This window comes from Xiphias gladius, chromosome 3 (genome assembly GCF_016859285.1).
Source record: "Xiphias gladius isolate SHS-SW01 ecotype Sanya breed wild chromosome 3, ASM1685928v1, whole genome shotgun sequence".
Lineage (NCBI taxonomy): Eukaryota > Metazoa > Chordata > Actinopteri > Istiophoriformes > Xiphiidae > Xiphias > Xiphias gladius.
The window spans coordinates 12,725,626-12,753,502 of NC_053402.1; the positions used below are offsets into that span (position 1 = coordinate 12,725,626).

The 27,877-nt window shown below is 40.6% G+C and overlaps 1 protein-coding gene across 1 annotated transcript; it reads left to right on the forward strand.

Annotated features, from left to right (window-relative positions):
* lmtk2 (lemur tyrosine kinase 2) lies at positions 1 to 27,335 on the forward strand. Its single transcript, XM_040124269.1, has 14 exons — positions 1 to 542; positions 6,942 to 7,075; positions 7,277 to 7,430; positions 8,024 to 8,100; positions 8,587 to 8,705; positions 9,646 to 9,733; positions 14,747 to 14,877; positions 19,134 to 19,218; positions 21,179 to 21,300; positions 22,030 to 22,179; positions 22,344 to 25,404; positions 25,489 to 25,621; positions 25,711 to 25,965; positions 26,579 to 27,335. The coding sequence occupies exons 1-14, from the start codon at positions 440 to 442 to the stop codon at positions 26,605 to 26,607; spliced, it is 4,641 nt and encodes a 1,546-aa protein (XP_039980203.1). The 5' UTR covers positions 1 to 439; the 3' UTR covers positions 26,608 to 27,335.
* Positions 27,336 to 27,877: the final 542 nt, after the last annotated feature.

Below are 27,877 nucleotides of genomic sequence, written 5' to 3' on the forward strand. Positions count from 1 at the left end.
TTTACGCCCCATTCAGCGATGTGACGTTGTACAGGAACATGGCGCTTTGTAGGAGAGGTGTTTGATGATAGTCAGGTCTACTGATTAATTTCCTTTACCTAGGTTCTTTCAAATAACATTAGGTTGCATGCACTAAAGATGATAGGTCGTGAAAGGTGATCGCTCCTTCTGTCTCCATGGACAACGGAACACTACACTTGGCAGCGGTGTTTGCTGTCGTCAGCTGAAACTGTTAGCATCAACATGCTAGCTGAAGCTAATTAGCTGGCTAACAGCAAGTCACCAAACCGATAGAAAATATGCTTGTTTATGTAGCCTACACTGACGTTAAGCTCATTATTATCAATGATTAAAAAACTTTACTTAGCATCATATCAGCCATTTTTTGTTGAGAACGACGATTCCGATTAGCTAACATTTCGTTAGCTAAGCTAGGAGGATGGAGAGCCGCCATGGATATGTTTTGTTGCTGGCCAGTGGGATTTTTATATCGGCGTTTTGGCTGTCCGAAGGTGCCCCTGTTCAGTATCCTCACACATCAGGTGAGACAGCTGACTTGCAAGCTGATACACAGCCAAGCGATTATTTGCTCAGCCTCTATAACTGCTGCCTGCCCAGCTGCTTAGCGAGCAGATGTTTCTGTCCGCTAATATTTGCTGGCTTAGCTAACAACACAAGCGCCTGGCTGTATTTCCTGCTACCCAGCGAAGGTTGTTGTCAGTATATGGACACTTGTACCAAACTATTCTTTGTTTGGTCACAGAGTTTATAAAATATAAGTTCAATTCTTTTTCTAAAAGAACATGTGACATTTTTAATAACAATAATAATGGAAAGTAACAGCATGTCATCGTCACGACTCAGCTAATAGCATACTGGTAAACATAAACATTCCTACTACAGTGCTCAAAAAATACTTATTAACGTAGTCTAGTTTGATTGTTATCGATGTTTAACACAAATCAGTTAAGTTCCAGGTAGCAGTAATGTGTCTGAGTTAATATAATAACAGCAGGTACAGGGATGTTAACCTTTCAGTAGGGTTGGTCCACTCATTGACTTATAACCAAGTTTATAGGACAGTAGAATGGATGTTGGCCTACCGGCATGGAAACACTGTTTCTTCGTGTTTTGAAGTGAACCTTGAATAACCACTTTGATCTTGATTTTAGTGTTCTCACACTTTGCCTACATCACAGGTCTTGTCAGGGGTGTGATCCTTGATTATTTTAGGATGAATAAAAGTGTATTCATAGAAGTAAACAGTCTGCCAGTGTGCTTTTAAAAAACCCCCACTTCATTTGTTGATTTAGAGACTCTTGCAGAATCATTGTATGAAAAAAACTTCAGTTCCAGAAGTTTTATTTGAGAGACTAATTTGCTATTACTGATTTGTAATTAATAGTGTGTGATCGGAAAATTAATTTACAATTTTGATGATCATTTAATCCTTTACACCATTTATCAAGTCATTTCAAGCAATTGATAGTTACAACTTCTCAGATACGAGTATTTGTTTTTTTTTTCCTTCACGTCACGCCAATGTAAATCAAACACTTTCAAGGGGTTTTGAAAGTTTGCCAGAAAAAAATTGAAATTTCAAGGTCTCACATTTTTGCTTAATCAAAAAATAGTGAATTAATTCAAGTAGATGAATCCATTCTAAAAAAGAATACATTTTTAGTTGCAACCCTAATGCTGTGGATGCCATAAATCTGAAAGGGAATGGTTTCTGTGTTTTCTTTATTTTTGCAGCTTCTCAAAGCAAGACGCTCAGTCACTCTCTTGGTATAACCTGCTTCGTCTGCATAAATGAATAAATGCAGACGTGAATATGTCGTAGTGAGGGTCGGCAATGTGTAACCAGAACACATTCCAATCTTATCAGAACCAGTCAATGATTAGCAATGGTGCTGTTTGCTTAATCATAATACAACATACAGGAAATTCATGTTGCAATATGAGCATGGTTTTTATGCTTTTATTACATAATAACCTGTCCTTTGCCCCGCTTCTCCAGTCTTCATTTACCAGTGTGAATAGATTTGGTAGAGTAATACGTGTTTAAAGTTTTGATTTAGGTATTGGATTGTGGATGAGATCACATGTACAAGGTATAAACTGAGCTAGTCACTTGCAAAGCCAGTTTTCAAGTTACGTGCCTGTTTTTGTGTTTACACATATCAGTCATGGGTAAAGGTAGATAGGTCGGGTTTAATGGAAATGTCAGTGTTTAAACTGTAGTAACAGCCAGGTGATAGTGGTATGTCTTGATTGTTAGTCGGGGTTGACGTTGGCCTTAACCTTCCACTACACTGCTCTGTGATCACTGTCTACCACCTCAAGCTGTAGGGGAAGCTGCTGTTACAAACCAGCCTATGTTTTATGTTGCTGTCAGAGGGCAAAGTCTTCATTCAGAGCCCTTTCACTCCAGTCCAGTTGTTTGCTTCATTTAACATCAGTTACATCAAACAGAAGATTTTTTTCATTGTTACAGTATGTTACAAAAGACAATGCACGCTGATGTCGACTTGTCTATATACTGTTCTTTTTTATTGTTTTAAAAGTCATCCTGATTTGTAATTAAAAATGTCAGAACACAATCTTGTAAATATGGATCCTTACAAGGGCAGCCATAAGTATTGGCTGCTCCAGATACGTGGGCTCGGTGCCTCCTATTGTAGCAGACAGATAAATCTTATCCGAACCCAAACATGTCAGCCAGACAGTGCCATCCTCCAACCTATATGTAACTGACAGCACAGACATCCACTGTTGTGCGCACTGGTGGGTAAAATCTGCAAAAATGGGTCAGCTCCTCCTCTGTGTGAATGCCTCCTGAAATATGCAGTGGAACCGAAGTAAAATCTGGCAGTTCCCTGCCATAATGGTCCCAAAAAACCACTTGAGTCATTTGTTGGGGCTTGCCAAGTCATAATATGAACCCATGACTCAGATAAGGCCTAACGGAGGAGAACTGATCCCATGTAGAGCTGCCGTGACCCAGCTCCTGTTTTTTTCTGTCTGACTGTTGCTGCAGCCTCTCTGGGAGTCTTGCACTGCCTGGAACCCTGTTGCTCTGCTGAGATGGATAATGGGTGTTTGTAACAAAAATATGCCTGCAATAACAGTAACAGCCATGTTTTTATCGTGAAGTTTTTTTTTTTTTTTTTTTAAATTGTCATACTCTCTGAATGATTCCTCCTGTCAACGACAGATAACTTTTCTGCAGGTTATAATTATAGATGGTGGAAGTGTGATGAAAAGGGATGAAAAATAGCCACACATGACATAGTTTGGAGCTGAGTGGAGCAGGGCTATTGAGTTTTGGTTTACCATTAGCTCACTCTTGGTTTCATGAGCTTGGTGATTCTTGCCGGTCTGGTGCACATTATATAGGATTTTCATATCAGCATGGTCCAGTGCCAATGTCAAGCTACATGGTATCAGTTTGAAAATTGCTTGATCTGATGGACGTGTGGTTTTGGAAAATGAATGGGATGTAATAGTTCTTGTTTGCTGTTCACTTTTAGGGATGTTTAATGTTTGCCTAAACCACAGAGTACCTACGACTGTTTTCAGCTGATTCACTGGCAGAAAAGTGGTGTATAATGTCCAAATGGAGATTTGGACCAATTTCTACCCGTGGGTTACTAACATATGCTAAGCCTCAGCCAGTGACTGTCACTGTCACAAAACGTTCAATCAATTCTCTTCACTGGAAGGCACAAAGCAGTTTACTTTTGCATTGGCCATATTTCAACATTGTCAACAGTGTCTGCTCAGTTTCTCTCTTATTCATCAGCAGTTCTTTGCCCATGTGTCTGTTTATCCTGTGGTTGGGGAAAAAACACTTACTTGGGCAGGTCACCAGAGATTTAGATTTAGCAGGGGAAAGCCCAGCCAGTGCTGTGTTTGGGACACCTAGCATTTTTTTTTTTTTTTTTCTCTAGTGTAACCCTTTTCCCTCCCATCAGATACTGTCAGTATCTCCAGATTGTTCCTCCCATCCCCTTTCCTTTATAGATGTGTCATTGTTGTAGTGTTGTACCGTAACAATAAGATGTCAGTATTATGTATGAGGTGCTTCCCTTATGAAGAGAAATTCTTTGTCATCCTCCTCATTTAAACTGTGTGAACTCCGTGGTTTTGACTGATGCATGTTAAGCAGATTCAGTCAGGTTAGGCCGCGTTAGCTATCCTCCTGGTCCCAATATAGTATACAACCTTCAAAGCCCCTATAAGACTTGGCAAGGTCCCTTCATCTCCCTTTGGATGTCGATGATAAATTGCAAGGTAGGAAACACTTTAATGTAACAGTTGTAAGTACACATCTCCATTTAGAGCTACATCCATTGGGCCTGTGTTCTGACTATGGACCCATTTAATCTTTATCCCTCTTCTCATCAATATTTCACCACAGACAGTTTCGCTATTGCAGTCTTTAGCACAGAGGAGAAGTGTGTGGAAGCTAGGTTACCCGCGGTGTCTGTGGCTGAGCATGATCTAGAGTTGTAACACTTATCTCAGAGGTGGCTGAAACAAAATTCACATTTTGATGTGGACATCAGTTTTGGGATTATGGTTCCCAATGTTTTCAGTGCAGTAAGGAAAACATAAGGCACTCAGACATTTGTAAAGAAGAAAAGGCAGGGTGCACCGAAAAATTTTGTTTTGATCATAAGTAAAGAGAGCAGATTAAGCAGTCCTTTCTATTTTTGTCAGTGACGGCTTGGTGTACTGCGGCAGACATGAAATGAATCTCAATCATGGCTGACACTCTGGATATCTAATGATCCCCTGGGAGTTTAAGTGATTGCCGCTCTCTAATGGGCTGTGCTGTCTGGATACACAAGTGCTCCATCTGACCAGTCCTGATTTGTAGTAAGATCACCGCTCAGCCTGTTGGTTGTTAGACTACTTTTGAGCTTTTATCGTAGGTTTACTTTGAGGGGATTTATTCATGTCATTTATTAAAACGACCTGAACAGAAATGCAGATTAATGGAGACACCCTTCATTATGGGATAGGCTATATGGTGTTCAAAATAAGTGATCAAAAAGAGGTTTGGAGATGACAGAAAATTGGATTTTTAACATAGCGGGACATGACCGTGTGCAAGCAAACATATGGGGTCATTTGGAAAAGCTCTGTTTGCATCATCCACACTAAGAAGTGAGCTTCTTAAAGAGCAGATTATTAAAAAAATATAAAAATACCGGTTTAGTACAGATGGAATGCCAGAACAGAGGGGAAAAGATGTGTTTTCATATTTAGAGGCTAAATGTGGACATATTGACCTTAGTCTTTATCATTTATTCCAAAGGGCTGAGACTGTTTGTGTTGCAGTTGTACTCACAACTCCTTCATGTAATGATGTGAAAACATGAGACACTTGGAAGCAGGCTTGCAGTCTGGATGTATTCAGCACCCGCTTTCATCTGTCAGGAATTTGCAGCTCAGCAGAAGGAGACTCAGTGGGTGTTGATTCTACCTCTAGCAGACAGGATGTACCTGACAAGCTACGACCAGTGGGAGACAGAACAAACACAGGAGGGAGAATGGGGAGGAGTGTCTCACACGAATTCTCGCTGTTCTTTCAGTACACACTCTCGCTCGCTGACATATCAAGCCATTTTGGGATACGATGTAATGGGCTGAGATCATGTTTACATTTATTATAATGTGAAACAGCATAGGGAAATCACAAAGTACATTTGCGCTTGGACTCAGCATGTCTCCCAGTGAGAACAGAAGTAATATCCTTAAAAGAGAATACAAGCTGCAAGTGGCAGGGATTGACTTTAATCTCTGTTCACTCACAGTGTCGACGAGAGATGCACTGACCGGCAGTCATACCTTTCAAATGAGCAGTTAGAAATGAGTAGTGACATTTGGGAGATGAGTAAACAAGGAGGAAATGTGGTGAAAGAGCACAGTGACAGGTGCACACTTACAGCCAACAAAAGCTTGAGCTTTTGTTAGAAATACTGGATACACAACAGGCAGCTTTTTTGAATACAGAGTCCATGCACCTGACCAACAATATGAGTTTCGAGGGGGAACATATTTTTTAAACAAGGCTATCACCAACACTTAAAATTGCAGTAGATCCTTTGCGGGTTTTTGCATTATAATTAATACAACTGAAATGCATTTGATCAATGGCTGACTTATTTCAAATCAAATCATATCTGGTGTAAATATTGTTTTGCTGCGAAATGTATTCCACTTTTATTACTTTCTTGAATATGCTGGAATAAATTGCGCCTCTGTAGGTGATGCATTTCGTATGTGAAGCACTGTCTGGAACAGATGTGTGGCACTAAATTGGAAATTGCTTTCAGTTAAATTGGAAGCTTAAGCTGCGTAAATGTTGGCTGGCGTCAGTGTAGTGAGCGAGGAGCAGCGGAGCAGTGCAGTGGGTGGGTTGCAAGGCTGCTGTCAGCCCTGACACTCCAACTGCTGGGCCAGCAGCATCCTCACCGGCGCAGACCCATGCCCGCTCTACCACTGTTGCAACATCAGCTGCTTATCAGCCAGTGGAAACCCCCACAACTGTCTCTCCGAACGGCTGATGAGGGATAGAGGTTGGGTTTTCTGGCCTGATGAGTCAAAATTATTGTAATGTCATGTTTGCAGAAATTGTAAACCTTAAAAAACAAAACAGTTTCTAGTGAAACAGAGCAATAAGATCAAGAAGTTTAATTGCAAGAACACTGTGCAGGGCCTTTTTGTTCAGCTTAAATGTATCCTTTGTTATGGTTGTATTTAGAAAAAGAGCCATCACACCCTCAGTGTTACTGTCAAAGACCCTCATGTTTATGCTTGTAACTTAACAATGCTGCCAGGTACCATCCTTTATTGTCTTCTAAATTACTTTTGAAGCACAGCTGTAAATGTGAACGATTTCAGAATAGTTTGTCTGTTTCACATTTCAGGTGGAAACACAGGGGACACTGTGTCTGTGTCTCTGCCTCTGTCCCTGGTGGTGTCACTGACTGCTCTCGTGGCGTTGGTGGTGTTGCTAGTGAACTGTGTGACCTGCTGCAAGGAAAGGGAGATCAACTTCAAGGTGAGAGTCTTGGGAGGCAGGTAGCCAGACAGACACAGCTCCACCTGCTCCCATGCCGGCTGCACCTAATGAATACAGAGTGGGAATGGATTGTGATGGACCGTCCGTGAATTTAGGTTCTGTCGTGAAGATATACACTGTATTATCTATAAGCCTGTTTTGATTGCAGTAATATCCCACCCCTGGTTTTTGTTGATGTAGGAGTTTGAGGACCACTTTGATGATGAGATCGACTTCACCCCACCGGCAGAGGACACGCCCTCTATGCAGTACCCAGCCGAGGTTTACACCCTCGCTGTGTCCCCTGTGGCCCTGCCTGGACCCCCGCACCTCCAGCCTCCTGCCCACATCACAGGTCAGACACACGCACACTCACAGACAGTTCTGCCTGAGGTGCCATTTTATTCTGCTTCTGTCTTTTTTGTGAGCTCTCCTTGTCATGTGCCGTTTATAGTACTTACTGCAATTGAAACCCGTCTGATTGGGATGTTAACAAACGGCCAGTACCTGATATTATCCAGGTCTGTCAAGTCAAAGTCAAATCTCTGTAAAACACATTCCCAGAAAAGTTGCACTATAGTTTTGGTGATTTAAATAGCCCAGAAGTTTGTATGGACCTTTTTTTATTAGCACAGTCTTAACTAGAAAATGTGCTCTGTAGAGCGCAGACCTCCGACAAGGCCAGTGTCAAACAACATACACCAGGCTTCGGAGGAAAAAATGGAAATTCATTGTAAGTGATCTGGATCTTCCCAAACATTTAATGGGTTCTTCCCTGGCCCATGACCCATCTGTCAACCAAGTTTGGTGCAAATCAGTTCAGTACTTTTTTTGTAATCCTGCTGACAAATAAAAAAACAAAAACAAACCAACAAACCAACAGACTCCGGTGATAGCATAACCTCCTTGGTGGAGGTAATTAACATTGTTTTGTGGTTGGTTTCACAGAGGGATCCACAAGCTTCCAGGTGGCACGCCACAATCTGAGTTATATCCAGGAGATCGGCAATGGCTGGTTTGGCCAGGTACGTTTTTTGTTTTTTTTCTCCCCCCTTTTAATGCACAGGTTTTTTTCAATGTCCCAAAAATAAAAAAAAGGGAAAATATTAAGGTGATATTTTATTCTATGTGGCTTTTTAACTAGAGAGAACTCAAGGTGGCTTCTAGCATCATCTGTACCAAAGGCTGATTATATGTTCTGAATCTTTTATAACTCAGGATTTATGCACATATTTTCTTTCCCTATTTTTACTGCTTTTTCTGCTCATCTTAAGATAGATAAGTAAATTTATGTTCTCCAAAATAATCTTCAACCTGTCCAGTGGACTACCCATATTTCCCCCATATTACAGGTCTTTTGATTTTTCTATTGTTTCTCTCTCTAGTTGCTGGCATCCCTTGATCTCTTTAAAAAAAAAAAAAAAAAATCCTGTGGATCTGAAAAGGAGAAGTGTTGTATGGGCTTTTTGTCTGTATATTGTTTAGTCTAAAGTGTCCTCACGTATTAACAGGTCCTACTGAGTGAAATCTACACAGATCCAGGTGGAGCCAGAGTGGTGGTGAAGGAGTTAAAAGCTAATGCAAGTGCACAGGAGCAGAATGACTTCCTGCAGCAGGGAGATCCATACAGGTATCTACATTTTTTTTTTTTTGTGTTCTCCCCTTTTAATTCACAGGTTTTTCAATGTCCCAAAAATAAAAAAAAGGGAAAATATTAAGGTGATATTTTATTCTATGTGGCTTTTTAACTAGAGAGAACTCAAGGTGGCTTCTAGCATCATCTGTACCAAAGGCTGATTATATGTTCTGAATCTTTTATAACTCAGGATTTATGCACATATTTTCTTTCCCTATTTTTACTGCTTTTTCTGCTCATCTTAAGATAGATAAGTAAATTTATGTTCTCCAAAATAATCTTCAACCTGTCCAGTGGACTACCCATATTTCCCCCATATTACAGGTCTTTTGATTTTTCTATTGTTTCTCTCTCTAGTTGCTGGCATCCCTTGATCTCTTTAAAAAAAAAAAAAAAAATCCTGTGGATCTGAAAAGGAGAAGTGTTGTATGGGCTTTTTGTCTGTATATTGTTTAGTCTAAAGTGTCCTCACGTATTAACAGGTCCTACTGAGTGAAATCTACACAGATCCAGGTGGAGCCAGAGTGGTGGTGAAGGAGTTAAAAGCTAATGCAAGTGCACAGGAGCAGAATGACTTCCTGCAGCAGGGAGATCCATACAGGTATCTACATTTTTTTTTTTTTGTTCTCTTTGAACACCCTAACCCCTTTGGTTGAGGATTATTTTCCAGCGTTTTTTATCAGCTGACCTATTGTTCAATTATTTAGTATTTGATTGATTAATGATCATGTTTTGTATTAACCTCATTTACTTTGTAGCTATGTGTGTGTGGTGACATGCACACAGGGAATCTGGACAAAAATAGCTTTTATTACATCACTGTAAAGTTAGCAGTTAGCAGCACCCTCTACCTTTCTTCTTACACATTACATCAGACTTAATTTCTTTTAAAATTATATCTTTAAGACTATTTAAGACTATTTTGTCTTCACAGAGTGCTGCAGCATCCAAACATCCTCCAGTGCGTCGGGCAGTGTGTTGAGGCCATTCCCTTCCTGCTTGTCTTTGAGTACTGTGAAATGGTGAGTGACCACATGCTCTGCTAAATGTTATTTGTGAGCACAAAATACACCAACAACCAGCTGTTAATGTACAAGTAGTTGTCGAAAGTATACCAGTTGAAAAAAGTTGAATAACGGGAATTAAAATGATGCACGAAAAATCAGCCATGAGAAGTATGGCAAACTTATTTTGAAACATTGTACAGTTATTCTGCACTAGTTTCCAATGACTGGGAGATCGTTTATTTACTACCTGCTATTTCAGCACTTCCTCACTTAGAAGGCTTCATTAATCGAGAAATCTGAGAATTAGCTCTTGTCATTCTGTTAAGCTCACAGATTCATAGGGCAAGACCCCCTTAAATACTGTCCAGCTAGCATGCATAGCTGAGCCGCCTTATTGACTATCTGGCCTGAAAGCTTACTGTCTTAATCCCAAATTAGCCCTTCCTTTCATCTTAACATATTGAAGTGACTCAGACTCCATCGTGGCGGCTGATTTATGCACTGTTTCTCTTTATCTATTCTGGGTGGGCCAGGCTGTGACTGCGGGGAGCCCCCTCCCCTCCCTCCCTCCCTCCCTCCTCTGTTTCCCTCCTCCTGCCGAAGTCACATAGCTAGTCTAAGCCAGCGCCCTCTCACATTCCCACCTCGCTCAGGAAAGCAACAGGCTCCGTTTACGCTCCTCTGGTGTCAGCTCCACCAGTTGCTGTGTTTGGGCATTTTTATGGGTAACACCTTGTGTTTGTTGGAGACTGTTGAGCTCAGTCTAAAGTAAACTAAGCTGTTCCTAAAGAAACCTATGGGTGCCCAGTGACGAATGCACGATGCCAAAAATGTTACCTAAAAATAAACACCACCTTAGTGTCTGTTTGATTTATCTTAACAGGACAACCTTTTACGATCAAAAATATAGTACTTGTATTTTTGTAATCTTAGCTTGTTGCGTCATGGGCACTAAATAATTTATTTATATTATTAAGTAACCAGGAAAATTGAGAACACTACACATTTCAAGCCAATCTGTAATAAATCCAAAATGTGATCACATTACATTTTAAGGTATGTTCAAAGTGCAGCATTAAAAACGTACCATAGAATTGAGTCAACATTCAGTCAACTTAAGCAGTAGTCCTAACAAAAACTGAATAATTTAATAATAATTTAAGTGAGCAATTTTAATAAATACTACCATCACTTTTGCATTACTTTGAAACAATGATGGGAGCTTACATTATACAGGTGTTTCGATTTTTCTAGTCACCCAGCATCTTCATGCATACTCTTTTCCGAAAGTATGCTGCCTTTTCTTGTCTGTTTCCGCATGCCACCATCAGTTGACTGACCGTAAGGTCTGCGTTTGTCTGTAGTAAGCACACTTACCATATGCGCAGAAGAAAAAAATGTAACTCTTCATCTGAAATTGCCTAAGTTAGAAAGCAATAAAAAAAAAAAATTGAATAAAGCTATAACTAGTCTAACCAAGAGCAGCAAGTGTTAAATATATCAGGAAAATCAGGTATATCTTTGTGAACCAGCACCAATAACTACTACTACGACCACAGAAATAACCACATAGTTTGTTTTCATCTATAGCTGACTGTACTGTTGAATCAGATGACCCCTGTCATATTCTGGTAGCTATAAATTATCTTGTGCGTGTGTGTGTGTTTGTTTGTTTGTTTGTTTGTTTGTTTGTTTGTGTCTGGGTACACAGGACGGGCACTGGTCCACCCGCTAACTGCTTGGTGCCAGAATACGGGATGCCCTTTTTCATGGTAACATCAAATGAGCTGGCACAACCTGAGCTGTAAAGTTAGACTTCACAGTTGTTTAGAGGGGATCATTACATTCATCTGGTGGTTTTAAATCTGGGTTTTATGTAATGTATTCGTCTCCTGTGTCCAAATGTGCAGTCTGCAGCACGGAGGCATATAAGATCTTCATTCGCACTGCATGAATGTCAAGCCATATTTTATTTGCTTGCAGGAAAAAGGGGATGCATTTCTGCTGTTTAGGTGACACACATATTTAGAGTAACTCCTCCTCCAGCTTGGCTTCCCATTTGTCCAACCTGCTAACGTGTCCAGCAGGATCCAGTTCAGCTCATCTTGCCTGACATCAAATATATTTGTTGGGCTGGAGTATTGTCAGCTGCCCAGACCTGGCCCGCGTCCTGGCATTGTGGTCATTCACAGCCAGCTCTCTCATAACGTCTCTGACAGGAGATGGAAATGAGTCAAAGTGAATGACTTATTACAAGTGTGTGTGAGTCATTGGGGAAGATGGCACGATGTAGAGCAGGTCCTGTTTTTTGAAGGTGATAATGTGTGATGGTAGCAAAAATGAGTGATGTCTATGCACACCTCGCTGGAGAAAGAGTTTCGAGGACTTCATCCAAGTGGAGCGTTGTCTTACATGATGCTTGTTTTCTTTCTTTCGATATGTACAAGTTCCTCTTGCACTGCCTGCACTTAAAATTTCAAAATAAAATTTAGCTCATGTAGAAACAAGTGCTGAGTCTGACTTTGGTTGAATTTAGAGTAAAAGAGGACTTTTCTGTGGCCTCTTAGTACTTCAGGACGTGTCAATCATCCTCTAGATGTCGAAACCTGAAATACGACTCTGCAGCTGCGCAGTGGACGAGGTGAATCCCAAAAAACCAATAGACTGTGACGTTCCCTCAGACACCCTGGTGATTGATGGTGGTTTTTCCGTCCTATAACACCCGTGCCGGGTAACCCTGACTCAAAGCATTTTAGACATCAAAATACATTGGGCAACTGGTGCAGGGGCCACAGAATGTCACATACCATAGTGTGAGTGACAGCTTGTAATGCGTGGATCTCCTGCCTGGTGCCTGGCCAAGACGGTAGTCAGACCCTTCTCCGGTTCAGGGTCTCGGGCATAAGCCAGCTGACTTCTGGCTTTTGAAAGTTGTTGATCTTCTTCATATATCGCGGTTGTTAAAGCAAACAATTCTCACAGTGTGATGGAAGTGCTCTTTATGTTTCTTGTCATGGCATTCATGAAGTTATACATTACTGACGTGCTCTGCCCTTAAGCCTACTGAGCATTATAATTCATCTTGTGGGTAAGGTTGCCCTTATGTGGTTGGTTTCCTATATGTCTTCTTCAGGCTAATTAGCCTTTTCAGAATTTGCTCCAGTGATGGTAATCCACTCTTAAAAATCAGACTTGATTTAACACAGACACCTGGTATGTTAAACTCTTTGCTTTGGTGACTATGAAAAATGTTTGCGTAATAATTTTGCATCTTTTGAGGGATATCCCCTGGATTTCCCATTTCTTTCAATGGCCCGCTTGCTCTGTTCAACTAACACATAAATAAGATAATCATAATCCGAACGTAAGCCTGCTTCTAATATCCAATCCACTCCATGGAGGACTAGCAATTATTTTTATTAACATAAATAGATCATGTGGTGTCTGACATGAATCTGTGCACTAGGAACTTGGCACATTCTAGTTTATTCAAGGGTCAGACACAAGGCCTAATTGCTTTGGCCTCTCAACGTTAATATTGTTTAATTAAAAGCACTGGATCCTCCCCCTGGAACCCAGACCTAATCACCTGCTGTGGAGCCTTCACAAATACAGACAGGCAGAGGGTATCACTGACCATACATTGAGTATAGCTCTTCTGTGAAAACCCCTTCTCAGAGCCCCCCCCCCCTTTTTTTGTTTTTTTTGTTTGTCTGTGTGCGGGGGTTGCATGTGGCAGCAAACAAATAGTGCTTACATAAGACGACTGATCTAAGCTGCTAGCAGACCCTTTTGTGAACACACAAACACAAACTTACACACTTAGTAACTGCATGTGACTTCACATTTTTAACAAATCGCCTCACATACTATGGGACTCCAGTGTGTGTACAGTATGTTCTTAGTAGCTAATTCCTCATGGCAGCTCCGTTCTGCTGGCTAATCGTGGGCCGCCTTTTGCTTCGACTCGGTGGTGAACAGGATCTCAGAAGCACACGTAACTTAGCCGACCCTTTGCTTAAACACTTAGGAAGATTGAAGTAAGCTGTTCAGTAAAGTGCCCACTATCTCAAGTACTGCACTTTGATTTAGTTTGCACACGTTGTAGTGAAATATCAGAAAGGCTCAAGTACAGTGTACTATATTAATAGTTTTTCAACCACTGTACAGACTGTTACATGCTGAAGAATGATAACCACAGGTGTCTACAGATATTCCCACCCAGCCACAGCTGAGACCCTCGTTGTAATTTAAATTTACAATCACTCAGGACTCAGTCCTGCCACAGAGACCACTGGGATCTTAATAGAGATAAATCTCTTGTTCCAGATTGACTTTCTAATTTCAATTTATTGCAGCAATGTAATCAGTCACGCTGGAGAGCTGATGTGTAACATTGTAACATAAGACTTAATACCTCCATATCTATCTATCTATATATGTATATATATAAATATACATATACACACACATGTGTATACGTAGACGTATATTTGTATACGTATGTGTAGGCGTATACCTGTATCGATGTAAGCCTGTGTTTGTTTATTTTGCTGGGGTGTGATCAATGCTCAAAGTGCCTCATCCTGCTTCCTTTGGTCTTTTCTTCCATCCACGCGTGAGCACCGAGACCCAGGTGGACACAGGCACAGTTTATTTCCCTGACCTGAGCTGGACTCCTTTATTTATAAATCCCTGTGACACAGCATAAAGGTCCGTTAAACAGCGTTACCCTTATTTGGTCCTCTCACACATCAGCAGTGAGAAGTGCTGAGGAGACAGGAACAGGAGAGCCTACTGCCCCTGTGTGGCAGTCTCTGCACAATTCATTCAAATGGGACCACTTATTAAATTCCCGCTATAGCTAAAATACAAATATGGTTGAATGTTTATCTTTGATACTGAAGAACTAATGAAGGTGTGTGTGTGTGTGTGTGTGTGTGTGTGTGTGTGTGTGTGTGTGTGTGTGTGTGTGTGTGTGTGTGTGTGTGTGTGTGTGTGTGTGTGTGTGTGTGTGTACATTTGCAGGGGGACTTGCGGGGTTATCTGTCTCAGCAGGATTGGATGTTCAGAAACACTGAGTTGCTGCAGCTGCAGAGGATGGCCTGTGAAATTGCTGCTGGCGTCACTCACCTTCACAAACACAACTTCCTGCACAGGTAGCACTTCAGAATTGCAACACTAAAGCAAACTCCCAGATTTTAGACCCGCTAAGCTAAACATTGTCTGCCGTTTGGGCTAATGCTCACTCTGTCGGTCATAGCTAGACACAAAGACCTTGTGATTACATATTTAATTACAAACTCCACTCACAGATGCCTTACATTTGTCATGAGCCATCGTTTTATGCTTTTGTGCCCAAGTTTCATTTACTGAATTAATTAGTAGATATCTAACACATTTAGTTTTTTTTTTTTTTTTTTTTTTAAATAGAGAATGGGTAATGTTAGTGGTAATGTTAGTAAACTGAATTTTGTGATCACTGTCTCATTAACTTGAGCTGCTCTTTCCCTTTCAACAAACTGGTGTAACTTGATTGTTGAGGTTTTTAGAGATTTAAATTTGTGCAACCATTTGGCTGAAATTTCGTATATATTTTTAATTAGGCATTAAAATTACATCTTGCCTCATCACGTAAAATTCACATAAATATTGCTGCCCTAAATGTTTGGATCAAGGAATACTATTACACATTTTTCATGGTGTGTGATATGTAATGTCTCGTAAGTGACAAGAGTCATAAACTTCACAGGACATGATTTTAAAGACTTAGGTCAGCTGCTAGCTTTACTTTAGTTCTCACTGGTCAACCAGTCTGGAGTACCAGTGTTCTCCAAAAAAGGTGTGTATAACAGTGAGGCTCCGTTTCATTTTCTTTTTTACCCGAGCGAATACTGGCTGTCTGGCCCCTAGCAGCCAGCAGGGTACAGGGGGTGTTGGAAACGTGTGGCTTGGGGGTAACATACGATGCTCAGCTCATCAGCTCTATTTTGCATGCTCAGAATAAGCTCGGAGGGTTCCAATTACACAGCTCCCATGCATTGCCACAGTGTCAGCTGTCCACTGCCAGAAGGATATGATGATTCTGCGCTTTGCGTGGAAAAGGATAGCCTCACATTGGGCGTTGTGTTTCAATCCTTGTTACAACTCAAAAGAAGTTTTACAAGCTTCCCTCCATGTGAACTAACTAATAATAATAATGATAATGATAATGATAATAATGATCATGATAATGATGATAATAATAATAATAACAATTGTTATTATGTGATTAAATTACAACCGTAAAAATATTTCTGTGGCACTTTTAACGACAAAAAATAAAAAAAGGTTACACAAACTGACTACCGCCACACGCTGGCAGAACTAAATGAGAGGCTGTTGATGGTGCGGCGCAACAGACACAAAACCCTCAAGGCAAGTGCTGTGTGGGCTGATATCCAAAGATGAAACTTCAGCTTTGCAATGCAGGGGTGAGAATGGCCCTGCAGAGGAGCAAAACGCATACTGTACTGTGTGTTATGAAAGAACATACTCATTCACAAAGTATGGAAGGAAGCTTCTTTTGAGGCATGGACCAGCGATGGCTTTCTAATTGATGTTTTGATTATTAATTTTTGTTAGAGTTTAGATGATAAATTATTACGAGTTGTGTCTGAGTATTTACTCGGTCTTAAAAGTCTTAGTCTGCCAGGAACTCAAAAATCTATATTTAGTTTATATTAAGTAAATGAATTTATTCTTTTACTAATGTTAATTAACCTTAATCACGTTTTAGTTATTACTGAAATTGAGAGTCCTCCTTTTTCCAACACTCATTCAGAGCATCACAGAGTTTCACGTGGTGTTATAGTATGTTTTGCCTTTTCCCTATTTATAGATCTTCTTAAGTGTTGAACTCTGTTGACGGCGGAGGATAAATCATGTCAATCTGTACTCGTGCATTTCCTTGATCTTTAAATAGGCCTGGCATAGCTTCCATGAACATTTAGCATTATTGTCCTGCTAAAAAAAAAAGAATGGTTCTTCAACAAAACAAGAAATGATGGCATGTGACTTCTCTCTCTCGTCAATATATGGGTGATCCTGTCCAGATTACCAATACAAAATTAGTGACTATGGAATATGGTTGAAACTAACAATTATTTTAATCAGCGATTAATTGCCACCTTTTTTATTTAGTCTATGAAACATTTAAAAAATTGTCAAGAAATTTGACAATTGAGCAATTGATGATGATGTGTTGTTCAACCAAAAGTCCAAAATTCCCAAATATTCAGTTTACAGTGATATAAGACAAAAGAAAAGCAGCAAATCTTCTCTTTTGAGACGCTGAAATCTGCAAATATTTGGCATTTTTTCAGTATTTTAGCTTGAAAAATCACTGAAATGATTAGAATATTTGCTCAGAAAGTAGAACTTTTCACACTGTGTATTAGGAGCTTATATGTAAATATTGTGTTATAAGTATTTTACATGTTTAAATAGTCAGTGCAGTTAAAGGGTTCAATAGTCCTACCAAATGGTATGCAGAGAAGATGTGCAGATGTTTTTCATTTTTCTCTGGCATTTTTATGCCTCCACACCGTTGTCTGCTGTGGCCCGTATGCCAGTATGCCCGTCCGTTCATCCGTACCGTTCTTGCGATTTATCAGGGCTTGGAGGGAATTTCGTTACATCTGTTAAGAGCGTCCACTTAGATTTCATGATGAACTGATTAGAATACGGTTCTCAGAGGCCAAAGGTCACTGTGAACTCACAAAACACATTTTTGGCCATTACTCAAGAATCCATACACTAATTATGACAAAAATTTCACACAAATGTTTAATAGGATAAAATGATGAAGTGATGAAATTTTATATCCAAAAGGTCAAAGGTCAACTTCATTGTGACATCGTAATATTCTGCAGAAATACTTTTCTGGACATTATTATCATACATCATATTTCACATTTGGTCAGATACTGAATTGGAGACACTAACCTTGGGTGCCCACTTTGAAACTTTGGGGATCATATTGATCTGTGCTGCCGGGTTGAAGATGTATTTAAAGCATCCACGTTTTAGAATTTGTAGCCTCTTTGCAGCAACATCCATATTTGAAGAATTGTCGACTGTCAGGGCTCCAACCTTGTGCTCTATCAGAATCATCTTTATTGGCCAAGCATGCGAACACATACAATACACTAATGGGATCAATAAAATTGTTCGTATCGTATTCCCTAAAAATCTTCACTACATATATTATATGAGTCTGGAGAGACATGGATGTAAACTGCAACTTGACTGGTTGTTGGAGTCATACAACCATTAGGCAGTAATTCTTGTTTTGAAAGAAAATGTTTTTTATTTAAAATGTATATATTATTAATGAAAAATACATGTTTTGAAAGATGGTGATTATTAACAATTGTTGGTAGTGGACATAATGTTTTTAAACCACAGCGTCATTCAGATCCTAAAATAAGCAGTTGTTTTTTTTTTTTCCATTTGGTCAAAGATACAGTCAATAAACAGCTTAAATAAAGCTACAACAAAATGCTTGGATGTCTTATGGTATGGGAGTGATCACGCAAAGTATTAACCTTGTAGGGTCAAGAGGTTTGACCCCGTTTCCCTGCTGCTGTGTTTACTATACGTTGGGGCCATCAGCCACCAGCAGAGGACAGGAGGACAGGAGAGTTTAAAATAAATCTCCATTTATCTTACAGAGGTTTCAGGTGGTCTGACAGTAGCTGGACCACGTACACGCAAGAACACTGGTGTCAGCAGTGTTTGTCGTTAGGCGGGCAAAATGGACTTGGAACTTGTGAGCAGGGAATGCCGCAGGGCTAAAGGGAAACTAAAGCCTGTCTCTTCATTCAGTGTAAATGAACTACCATATGTCTGCTTAATTTGCAGGGACAGCCTCATAGCTTCTTACGCCCTCTCCTGGGTGACACACAAAAGGTTTGCATAGCCCGTGTTTCCCTCCAGAAGCTATCCTGCTGCTGTATGCACGAGTCAGGAATAGCCCCTGTATGAGTCCTGTTGCAAGGTGAAGAGCAGAGGCAGAAGCCCATGTGCTATTTTTCTGTCATTTAGGATCCTTGCAAATTTCCCCTGTCCTCGATTCGCGCACTGTAATCTTAGCCTTTTGAGGTTAAGAGCAGATAATGGATTTCTTTTTAATCTTGATTGGGTTAATTTTGGATTCACTTAACACCAGTCTTTTCTTTAACTTTGCTTTGAAGACACAAATTACAATGCACAGGCTAAAAAAAAAACTTGACCAACTGGCAAGAACAAGCATCAGCTTGCAATATTTGGTTCCCAAACATGCCTGCAAGCTTCATAAGCAGTGAATGATTTGGTAAGTATGAGTTTGTAAAGTAACTAATCCTCTATTATATTTTTTTCTATGCTTTCATAGTGATTTGGCTCTGAGGAACTGCTACCTGACTGCAGATCTTACTGTCAAGGTGGGAGACTATGGAATTGGACCCTACAGATACAAAGTAAGCGGTAACCCTGTTCAATTTCAGATGTTCTCTGCACAGAGATGTATTAATTTCATTACTTTTTATGGATCTGTATAGTCTTGTGTTAACACCAGGACCTGTTTACACAAAGACAAATTAGTCTATTGACTAAGGCCAGTTTTAACTTTGCTTTTAAATATGATATAAATATAAAAATATAGACTTTCGTGGCTGATACAAATCACTAACTTAGTTGCATTAGAATTTGCTGATGACATACAGATTACCTGCAGTGGTCCTGTGAGTCTAATGTTGTCTTTTTTTTTTTTTTTTTTTGGCCACATTGCATCACACTGTGTGCATTAGAAACATCAAATAAAAGTTCCAAATGCCAAATGAAAAGACACGTGAAATTTTGTGTCAGCATCCCTTGCTTGTAGCATGTTGACACAGCCCCCCAGTGCCTGCTAGGCATCAGCAGCCCATGTCCCTCTGAGGTTAACAGTGCCATCTGCAGTCTTTGTCTGGAAAGAAATGTACACTGCCTTACGAGGATGTGTGGGAGAGACTGTGGATCCCTGATGGATCAGTCTGAGAAAACACTGTTTGAGTGATGTTTGTTTGCTTTGTCTAATTTGTGATCTTTGGGAAATTTTAAGACCACTGATCAAGTAATTTATAATGAATAATTGGCCTAAAAAGCCACCGTCCCTCAGACTTTTGTTGAACAAAGAACTGTTGTAATAGTAGGAATAATTGAGCTAAAAATGAAATGAGGAAGGCATGGCTCATAATTAGTGGTTTTCAAAGAAAGCAACGAAGAGAAAGAAGTTTTTATAGTTTTTATAATGTGAATTAAATGAACAGAGTTTAGCAGTTTGAAGCAGGTCAGCTGTGTTTTTGTTTAACCCCGTAACAGACATGCAAATTTTTGTGCACAAGCCCGAAAATAATTTTCCCAAAAAAAGACTGTTCTTCAAACCTTTTGATTACAATCATAAACCTTCCCTTCTTTAAAAGGTAATGCTTTAAATTTAACAACCAAAAAGTCTGAATGTTTATAAGAGGTACTGAATCAAAGTAACAGAGAGACAAACATGGTAGAAATTTATGTTGTTTTTTTTGTTTTTGTTTTTTTTTGCCTTGTATATGTTTTCTGGGATCAAAACGGGAATATTAGGCCTGTAGTATCACCTTTTGTGTGGAAAATATTTTGGAGCCATAGCTACAAGTCTCAACCAAGTCTGTGTCACCAGCTGTTGCCGTGATATGTTGATCCTAAAATGCTAGAAAGCAGATAGAATCAGGAGACTTACAGCTTTCAAACACTGAATAATTTGTCAAGTTTGTGTGAAGATTGAGTCCAGTACAGACCAAAACATACTTTAAGCAACACTACCAAGGCCAAATCGTCCCACGGGTGGTTATATTTTAAAATGTTTGGATAAGCCCAAATTTACCAAATTTAATAAATCATACGTTCATAACATAGTTGAGAAGTGCTCCATGTAATGCCGCTTTTAAATTTAAGATGCTTATCTGAAGGTTGGGTATCTATTGAGGTTAAATCCCGATCATAATCTGTCTCAAATTCTTCATCACAGGCGGTGTAGATGTTTGCTTTAGATCAACTGAATATTTTGCTGAAGAATTAATATTGTTTTCTTTTGTGACTTGACATGCTGCATATGTCCTAAGGCAATTATTTTTGCTACATTCCTTAAATTCTGCTGATCTGACAGTTGGGATTTCTGAATTTAATACTCACAAGATAGGGTCACCCAGTAAATCTGTCTCTGTAAAGAAAGGGAAAGGCAAAGTGAGAGTGCAGTGCCTCAGTGAGTGCTAAAACAACTGTGTAACTGAATTTCTCCTCATTGAGTACTTTAAATGTGGTGGCACTTGTACAGTTATTTGCAGTGTCTCCTAGAAAGTCACACAGTTTGTAAAAGTAAAATGCCGTGTCTGACAAAATCTTTTTACAATGTTACTATAGGAGGATTACATCATCACAGAGGATGATGTATTTGCTCCTCTTCGCTGGTTGGCTCCTGAGCTGGTGGGTGAGCGCCATGGGGGTGTGATAACTATGGAGCAGACCAAGTCCAGCAATGTGTGGTATGTCCAGGACTGCAGCTCTACATTGACAGTAGACAACATTCTTAAAAACCCATAACTAATAAAGACTGTGGGTGAAACTGAATAATTCAGATATATTTTAAAATGACACTCCTGAGAGAGAAGGAAAAGACTTTCAGGTTAACATCCCTATTTTAAGTTTAAAAATCCATTAACAGTTATTCTGCTTTATTGAATATTGTTAGGTATAATAGATATTCCAGGTAGAGTCATGTCATATAACCAGAAATATCACAGTAAGTTTCTCTGTAGTAGATCTCTTGCTCATTGCTTAGAAAATAAGCCCTTTCTGCTTATATCAGAGCTTGTAAATCCCAATTAGGCTAAAGTCCAAAAGAGGCGAAAATACACTGAAGCTGCACCACCTAAGCATCTCTCCACATTGTACAGTCTTCTCAGCCTCTCCCTGACTTCACGGCTTAGGAACTAAATGCTTTATGGTCACAGATTTAAGAGTTAAATAAGGTCGTTCTAGTTTCAAAAGCCAGATTTCCCCCTCAATAAAAATATGTTGATGTTCAAAATGTGCCTTGTATAAAGAGTAACTCATTAATGAAGTATTCCAGTTAGCCCCTTGCTATTGTAGTTGCTTTATGAATTATGTAATTTATTTAAAATCACAGTTTTCTTGGCTTTGGATGTTTGTAACAACTTACCTCTTGTCCTTCAATGAAATCCAATATCTATTTTATCCTCACTTGTCTGTAGGGCTTTGGGGGTGACATTGTGGGAACTATTTGAGAATGCTGCTCAGCCTTACCCACATCTGTCGGATCGTGAGGTTCTCAATCATGTGATCAAGGAACAACAAGTGAGACTCTTTAAGCCACAGTTGGAGCTACCTTATTCTGACAGATGGTGAGTCTTAAGAATATGTGTATTTGAACAAATTATATTAAAAATACTACTGTAAAAATGGGAAACATGTAAGTAGTTTGGCTGAAATTGGGTTTTAATTGATTTGGCCATTAAAAATATATTTTTAAAAAAAAAAGAGATGTCTGCTTTGCCTATGACTGCAGGTACGAGGTCCTGCAGTTCTGCTGGCTGTCACCAGACAAGCGGGCTACAGCAGAGGAAGTGCACCGTTTGCTTATCTACCTGCGCATGCAAGGCCAGAAGGACATAGAAGAAGATTTTGAGCAACGCTGGGATGCTCTCAAGCCTAACCCTTCCACACGGCAGACAACTGTTAGTCATTCCTCTTTCCCTATCTTGGAACAATTTGCTGATGATGCCCTGCGACAAGAGATTGATGAAGTTCTCACTGTTACTGAAACTAGCAAAGGCCTCAGCTTTGAGTACGTTTGGGAGGCAGCTAAGCATGACCACTATGATGGCAACCATGGGCGCTCAGGCATGGACACAACGTTGAACTACCACAGCATGTTCTTTCCTGTTTCCAGAGAAGACATCCAGGCCCATTTCCCTGATCCTGTAGCCACAGCAACAGGCACAGAAACTGGTAATACTCCATCGGGAATACCTGGGATTGTACCAGTGTTTGATGCACAAAAGCCATCTAATGGAAATGAATATTACATACAACTAGAAGAACAAGGGGAGAGCACTGTTGGGGAAGATGGGAATAGAGGACAAGACATGGACTTTAGTTCAGGCCGGCAAGACTTTGTTGTTCTCCAAGATGTCCGTCTGGATGAGTCTAGCACCGATGCTGACTTTTTCCACCAAAGCATCGACTCCAAGGATTCCTTGTTACCAGACAGTCACATCTGGTCATCTCTTGAAAATGACAGCCCATACCACACCAACATTTTCACAGAGGGAGAGTCCAAGCAAGAGGACTCCCCTTCCTGGGGACAGAGTTTTATGGAGCTTCCAGAGCGCAATGGGAACCCTTTCCAGGAAGGTGCAGCTTTAGAAGTCCAGGAGGCAGATGAAGAAAAACGCTATGGGGATTCTTTTTTAGGGGATTGTTCAGAAGCCACTCACCTGGCAGATCCTGTGAAAGTAGAGAGGGAGAACAAAGATGTGATGAGGCTTCTGAACACTGAAAAACTAGCCGAAAACTTTATGTTTCTCAAAAACCAGAACCTGATGAAAGATGGATCCAGATTCTCAAGTCCTCAGCAGAATTTTCTTTCACCTGGCATAGCCCATGAACCAGAAGAAACATTCAAAATGACTTCTTGGGACAACCTTGAGACTTTAGGCAGCTTAAGCACAGCAGACACTCATTCAAAACCTGCAGCAAGTAGCACATCCCTAAGACAGGAACTTTTAGACTCTCCAAGTACCAGCTTGGGCGAGTTAAGTCAGTCTCTGGTAGAAAATGAAACACTGGTGCCTTCCATAACAATTGTGACAGAAGATAACACAAGCAACCAGCCGCCAGTTAGAAATTGTTCTTCCACCGAAAACCTTGGTCTGCTGCAATCCTCAGACAGAGGTGTGGACTCTGGTTTTGATTCTACCTCAGAGAGGTTTGAGGTTATCATTAGTCAAACTGATGACCACACCCCTGCATTCTCTGAAAGTGCCACAGACTCATTGTGCACAGATGCCAAAATTCCAAGCCTTGAAGACGACCTTGGAAACTCACAGGATAGTTCTCAGATCGTAGGAAGTAAAATGCCTGAAAACCAAGCCTTGTTCTCAGACAATGGACACAGTGAAGATCTAACAAGCAACGATCTGTTGAGTGAACTTATTGAGGATGCAGATATAGAACTGGAACCCTCTCTGTCTGACCATGAAGAATCCTTTATAGATACTAATGGGCGACCTCTTGTGAGATCTTCTCTGTTGGTCTCTGGGCCATCTTTGGACCAGATCAGCCAGGACAGCTTACTGGAAGACAGTATGTCTACCACTCTACAAACTGTAGATAATTCAGCCGAGACACCGGACTCCCTCGACTCCCTTGACATCCACAGGCTTGGGGAACAGGGAGAAGAGCTGAACAGTCAAATAGCTCAACGCAAACTCCAGCCTCCATACAAAATATCAGACAGTGGGTATGAGACAGAGAACCTAGAGTCTCCTGAATGGAATTTTCAGCCTAATGTCAAAGACCACTCCCCTGTAACAAATGGCACGAGTGTTGCCATAGAAGAAGAAGAGACCGAAGAGTGCACAGCTGTGACAAATCTGGTTCCACCAGAAATCATCATTTCTGAAGTAGAGGGTGTGCCGGATGCTCATAGTGAGGATCCCAGTGAGGTTCAGCAGCCAGATCACATAGCTCCTGCTGAGGAACCACTCATGGGCAGTAATTACAGAGACTCTGCCTACTTCTCAGACAATGAATCAGAACCTGAGAAGAAGTCTGAAGAAACAGCTGGAGGTTCTGCTGAAGGCGCGTGGCTGAGGAACTCGACCGACGAGGACAGCGGGCCTTCTGGAGGTCCGGCACTGGAGGTTAACAAGGAGGGAGATATAGATCCTTCATTGTCTCAGCAAAAATCTTCTGTAGCTGCTGAAGCACAGGCTGAGGTTGGAGAAACACCTGATACTCATGTTAGGGTCATGCCAGGGGCAGATTCAGATATTGCGGAGAAATCTGAGAGGGAGGCGACCAACAGCCATAATGAAGATGGAAACAAATCAGAGTTTTTCAAGGACGTAACATCTCCTGATCAGCCAGACCCATCAGAAGATCCAGAAACCTCAACTCCCCTTCCTTCTCCTACCCCATTAAAGCCAGTGCCAGAGAGCACAGTTCACGCTAAACTAACCAGGACCTACGCCAGTGATGGTCATAAAATAAAAGAGCCTGACATGGAGGGGCGTTACCTGGGGAGGCGAGATGGTTCGGGTTTAGATGTACAGGAGGATGGCGTGGATGCTGACGAGGAGGACGAGAACAGCGATGACTCTGACGATGATGTTCGCGCATATCAGCTACGCAGCTCCAGCTCAGAAAGCGAGGATGATGCCGTGCATACAGTGCCGCTTATTGTCTCAGATGACAATAGCGCAAAGAACTTGAAGAGCTTGTTGAAACCAGCCACCCTGAACATCGAGGCATCGTCTTCTCTATTTCCTGCAAGGTCCATTGCAGATAACTCCAGAAGAGCTGTGTCCTTCTTCGATGATGTCACTGTCTACCTGTTTGACCAGGTAAAGTATTGTCTAATTAGCTTTGGGTTTTGAGTTTTAGCCGTTTGAGCTGTTTTAATTCAAATTTGATGCATTCTGATTTAGGAGACTCCCACCAAGGAACTGGGTGACCACTCTTCAGGCTCAAACGGTCAGGTACCAGAGTTCAGCAGCCCAGTGCCCACCGCCAGCTACCTGAACCGGTTCGCCAACTCTGAAAGCTCCACAGATGAAGAAGGTAACACCTAAACCCACCAAATTTTTCAGGCTGCTGAAAAAATTGTCTTTGCCATTACATGTCGTGACTCATTCACAAAATCCCTACAGGTGGTGGTTTTGAGTGGGATGATGACTTTTCCTCTCCTGCACCTGCCTTCCTGCCCAAGACAGATAAAGACCCAGCGTCTAAGGCTATGTCCTCATCTGCAGCATCTCGCTTTTCCTCTCCGCCCCCTGTAGCAGGGCGTGTGCTGGAGCCCAGCTGGACCAGCTCATCAAACTACTCCCGGTTTTCCATCTCACCCGCGAGCATCGCTAGCTTCTCCCTTACACATCTTACCGACTCCGACATTGAACAAGGAGGCAAGTTGAGGATGGCATCACACAAAGCCTGTAAAGGCTTAAAGGGATAGTTTGACATCTTTGGGAAATACACTTGTTGTATATGTTTTCTTGCAATTAGATGAGAAGATGAGTACCAATCATGTGTGCGCAGTAAATATTGAAGCTATGGCCAGCAGCCGATTAGCCGGCGTTATGAAACGAGATATAACATGTTAATTAGTGAGCTTTAGAGGTCATGATAGGGGGTTTTTGTTATCTTATGACAGAACCAGACTTTGTGTTAAACTAAGCTAACCAAAAAGCGAACCAAATTCTCTAAGCAAGACAGTGAATAAGTGTAGTTCCCAAAATGAGAAACTAGTCCTGTAAAAAAAAAAGGTTCATTTTCATTGCAGTCTTAATCTCATCATATGCATTTCTTATCAAGATAATATTTATTTTTACTAATTATATAAATTAATATGACCGTTCCACCAGCCAGGTGGAAATCCTTTATACCACTATTATCAGATTTTACATGTACATTGTTCATTAGGTCGTGAAATAATATGAAATAATCAAGTTTGAGTAATATTCATCAGTGACTTGAACACATGTTTAATCTCTCTTCTTCCTCTTTCCTTCACCTCAGGAAGCAGTGAAGATGGAGAAAAAGATTAGTGCGATAAATGAAGGGACCATTTATCATCAAACTACTGGGAAACTAGAAAATGTGCTCAGTAGAGCGCAGACCTCTGCCAAGGCCAGTGTCAAGGAACATATACCAGACTTCAGCGGAAAAAATTCAAATTCATAGTAAATGATCCTGATCTGCCCCGAAATTTAACGGGTTCTTCCCTGGCCCATGCCCCAATCCTTCCACCGAGTTCAGTGCAAATCAGTTCAGTACTTTTTGTGTAATCCTGCTGAAAAATAAACAAACCAACTGACCAACAACAAAGAGACAGACATAGGTGAAAACATAACCTTCTTGGCGGACGTAATGAACCTATACTCGCACTCTTTGGGGATGGAGAACGGCTGAATAAGGACAAATGACGCGGCATATGGGGAAAACCGTGGATGCTTCTCTCAGGCAGAACTGTTTCTCATGGAGTTGGCCATGAGAACAAAGGCTGTAAACTGACATTCAGCAAATAAGACAGACAAGGCCCAGTCCCAGTCTGAGCCACATCACCTCTCCAGCTACATCAGTATGTGTGATTTCAGTTCAGTGCAATTCCACTTTGGAAAAAGAAAAAGAAAACAACTTAAAAACGGGCCTAGCTTCTAAATGTTTGCTTTAAAGACTCATCAAGCGCATTCCAAGTGTTTGGCTGCTTCTTTTTGTTGTGTGTCTAAGTGCACTCCTTCTCCAGGAATTTTGCATCACCAAAAAAAAAAAAAAAGAAGAAAAAAAAAGAAGACTTTTTATGTTCTAAATTAATGGACACACTGGGCTGGCAAACTTATCACTACAGCCAAATAGGAATAAGCTCTTTGATTGTGTGAAACTGAAAATCCAATTTTTTTTTTCTGTGACACTGTTAATTTTCCTCCCTCATGTTGTGCGATAATTTCAGTGGTTGCCTTTTTCGGAAAAGTGATTTGTTTTTTGTAACCTTTTGTTGGGTTTAGTCACAATCTCCTAACTGGAGAGAAAATGTGTGGTATCCCTCTGTAGCAGCAGTTGAAAAAGAAGGGTTGAAATTTTGGAAGCGCCATCCATGCATAGGATGATTGTATGACTAACAAGCCCTCATCTAAATAGGTGACGCACTGTATGCTCCTTTATTTATGTTTGAAAGGAGCACTTACAATAAGTAGTTTCATATTTTTGAGACATCTCAGTAAGAACTGTGGGTGTTACTAGACAAGAATTGTCATTAATCCTTAAAGGGGGATTCAAAAGAAAGGCAGTTTAGAGGAAAAACTTAATCATGTTGTAATG

Bases quoted from the DNA above. Each gene is read 5' to 3' on its own strand.
- lmtk2 (XM_040124269.1), top strand. From the start codon at position 440: ATGGAGAGCCGCCATGGATATGTTTTGTTGCTGGCCAGTGGGATTTTT. The intron at 9,734-14,746 runs GTGAGTGACCAC...GTACATTTGCAG, and splicing joins TCTTTGAGTACTGTGAAATG to GGGGACTTGCGGGGTTATCT. The intron at 22,180-22,343 runs GTGAGTCTTAAG...CTATGACTGCAG, and splicing joins CTACCTTATTCTGACAGATG to GTACGAGGTCCTGCAGTTCT.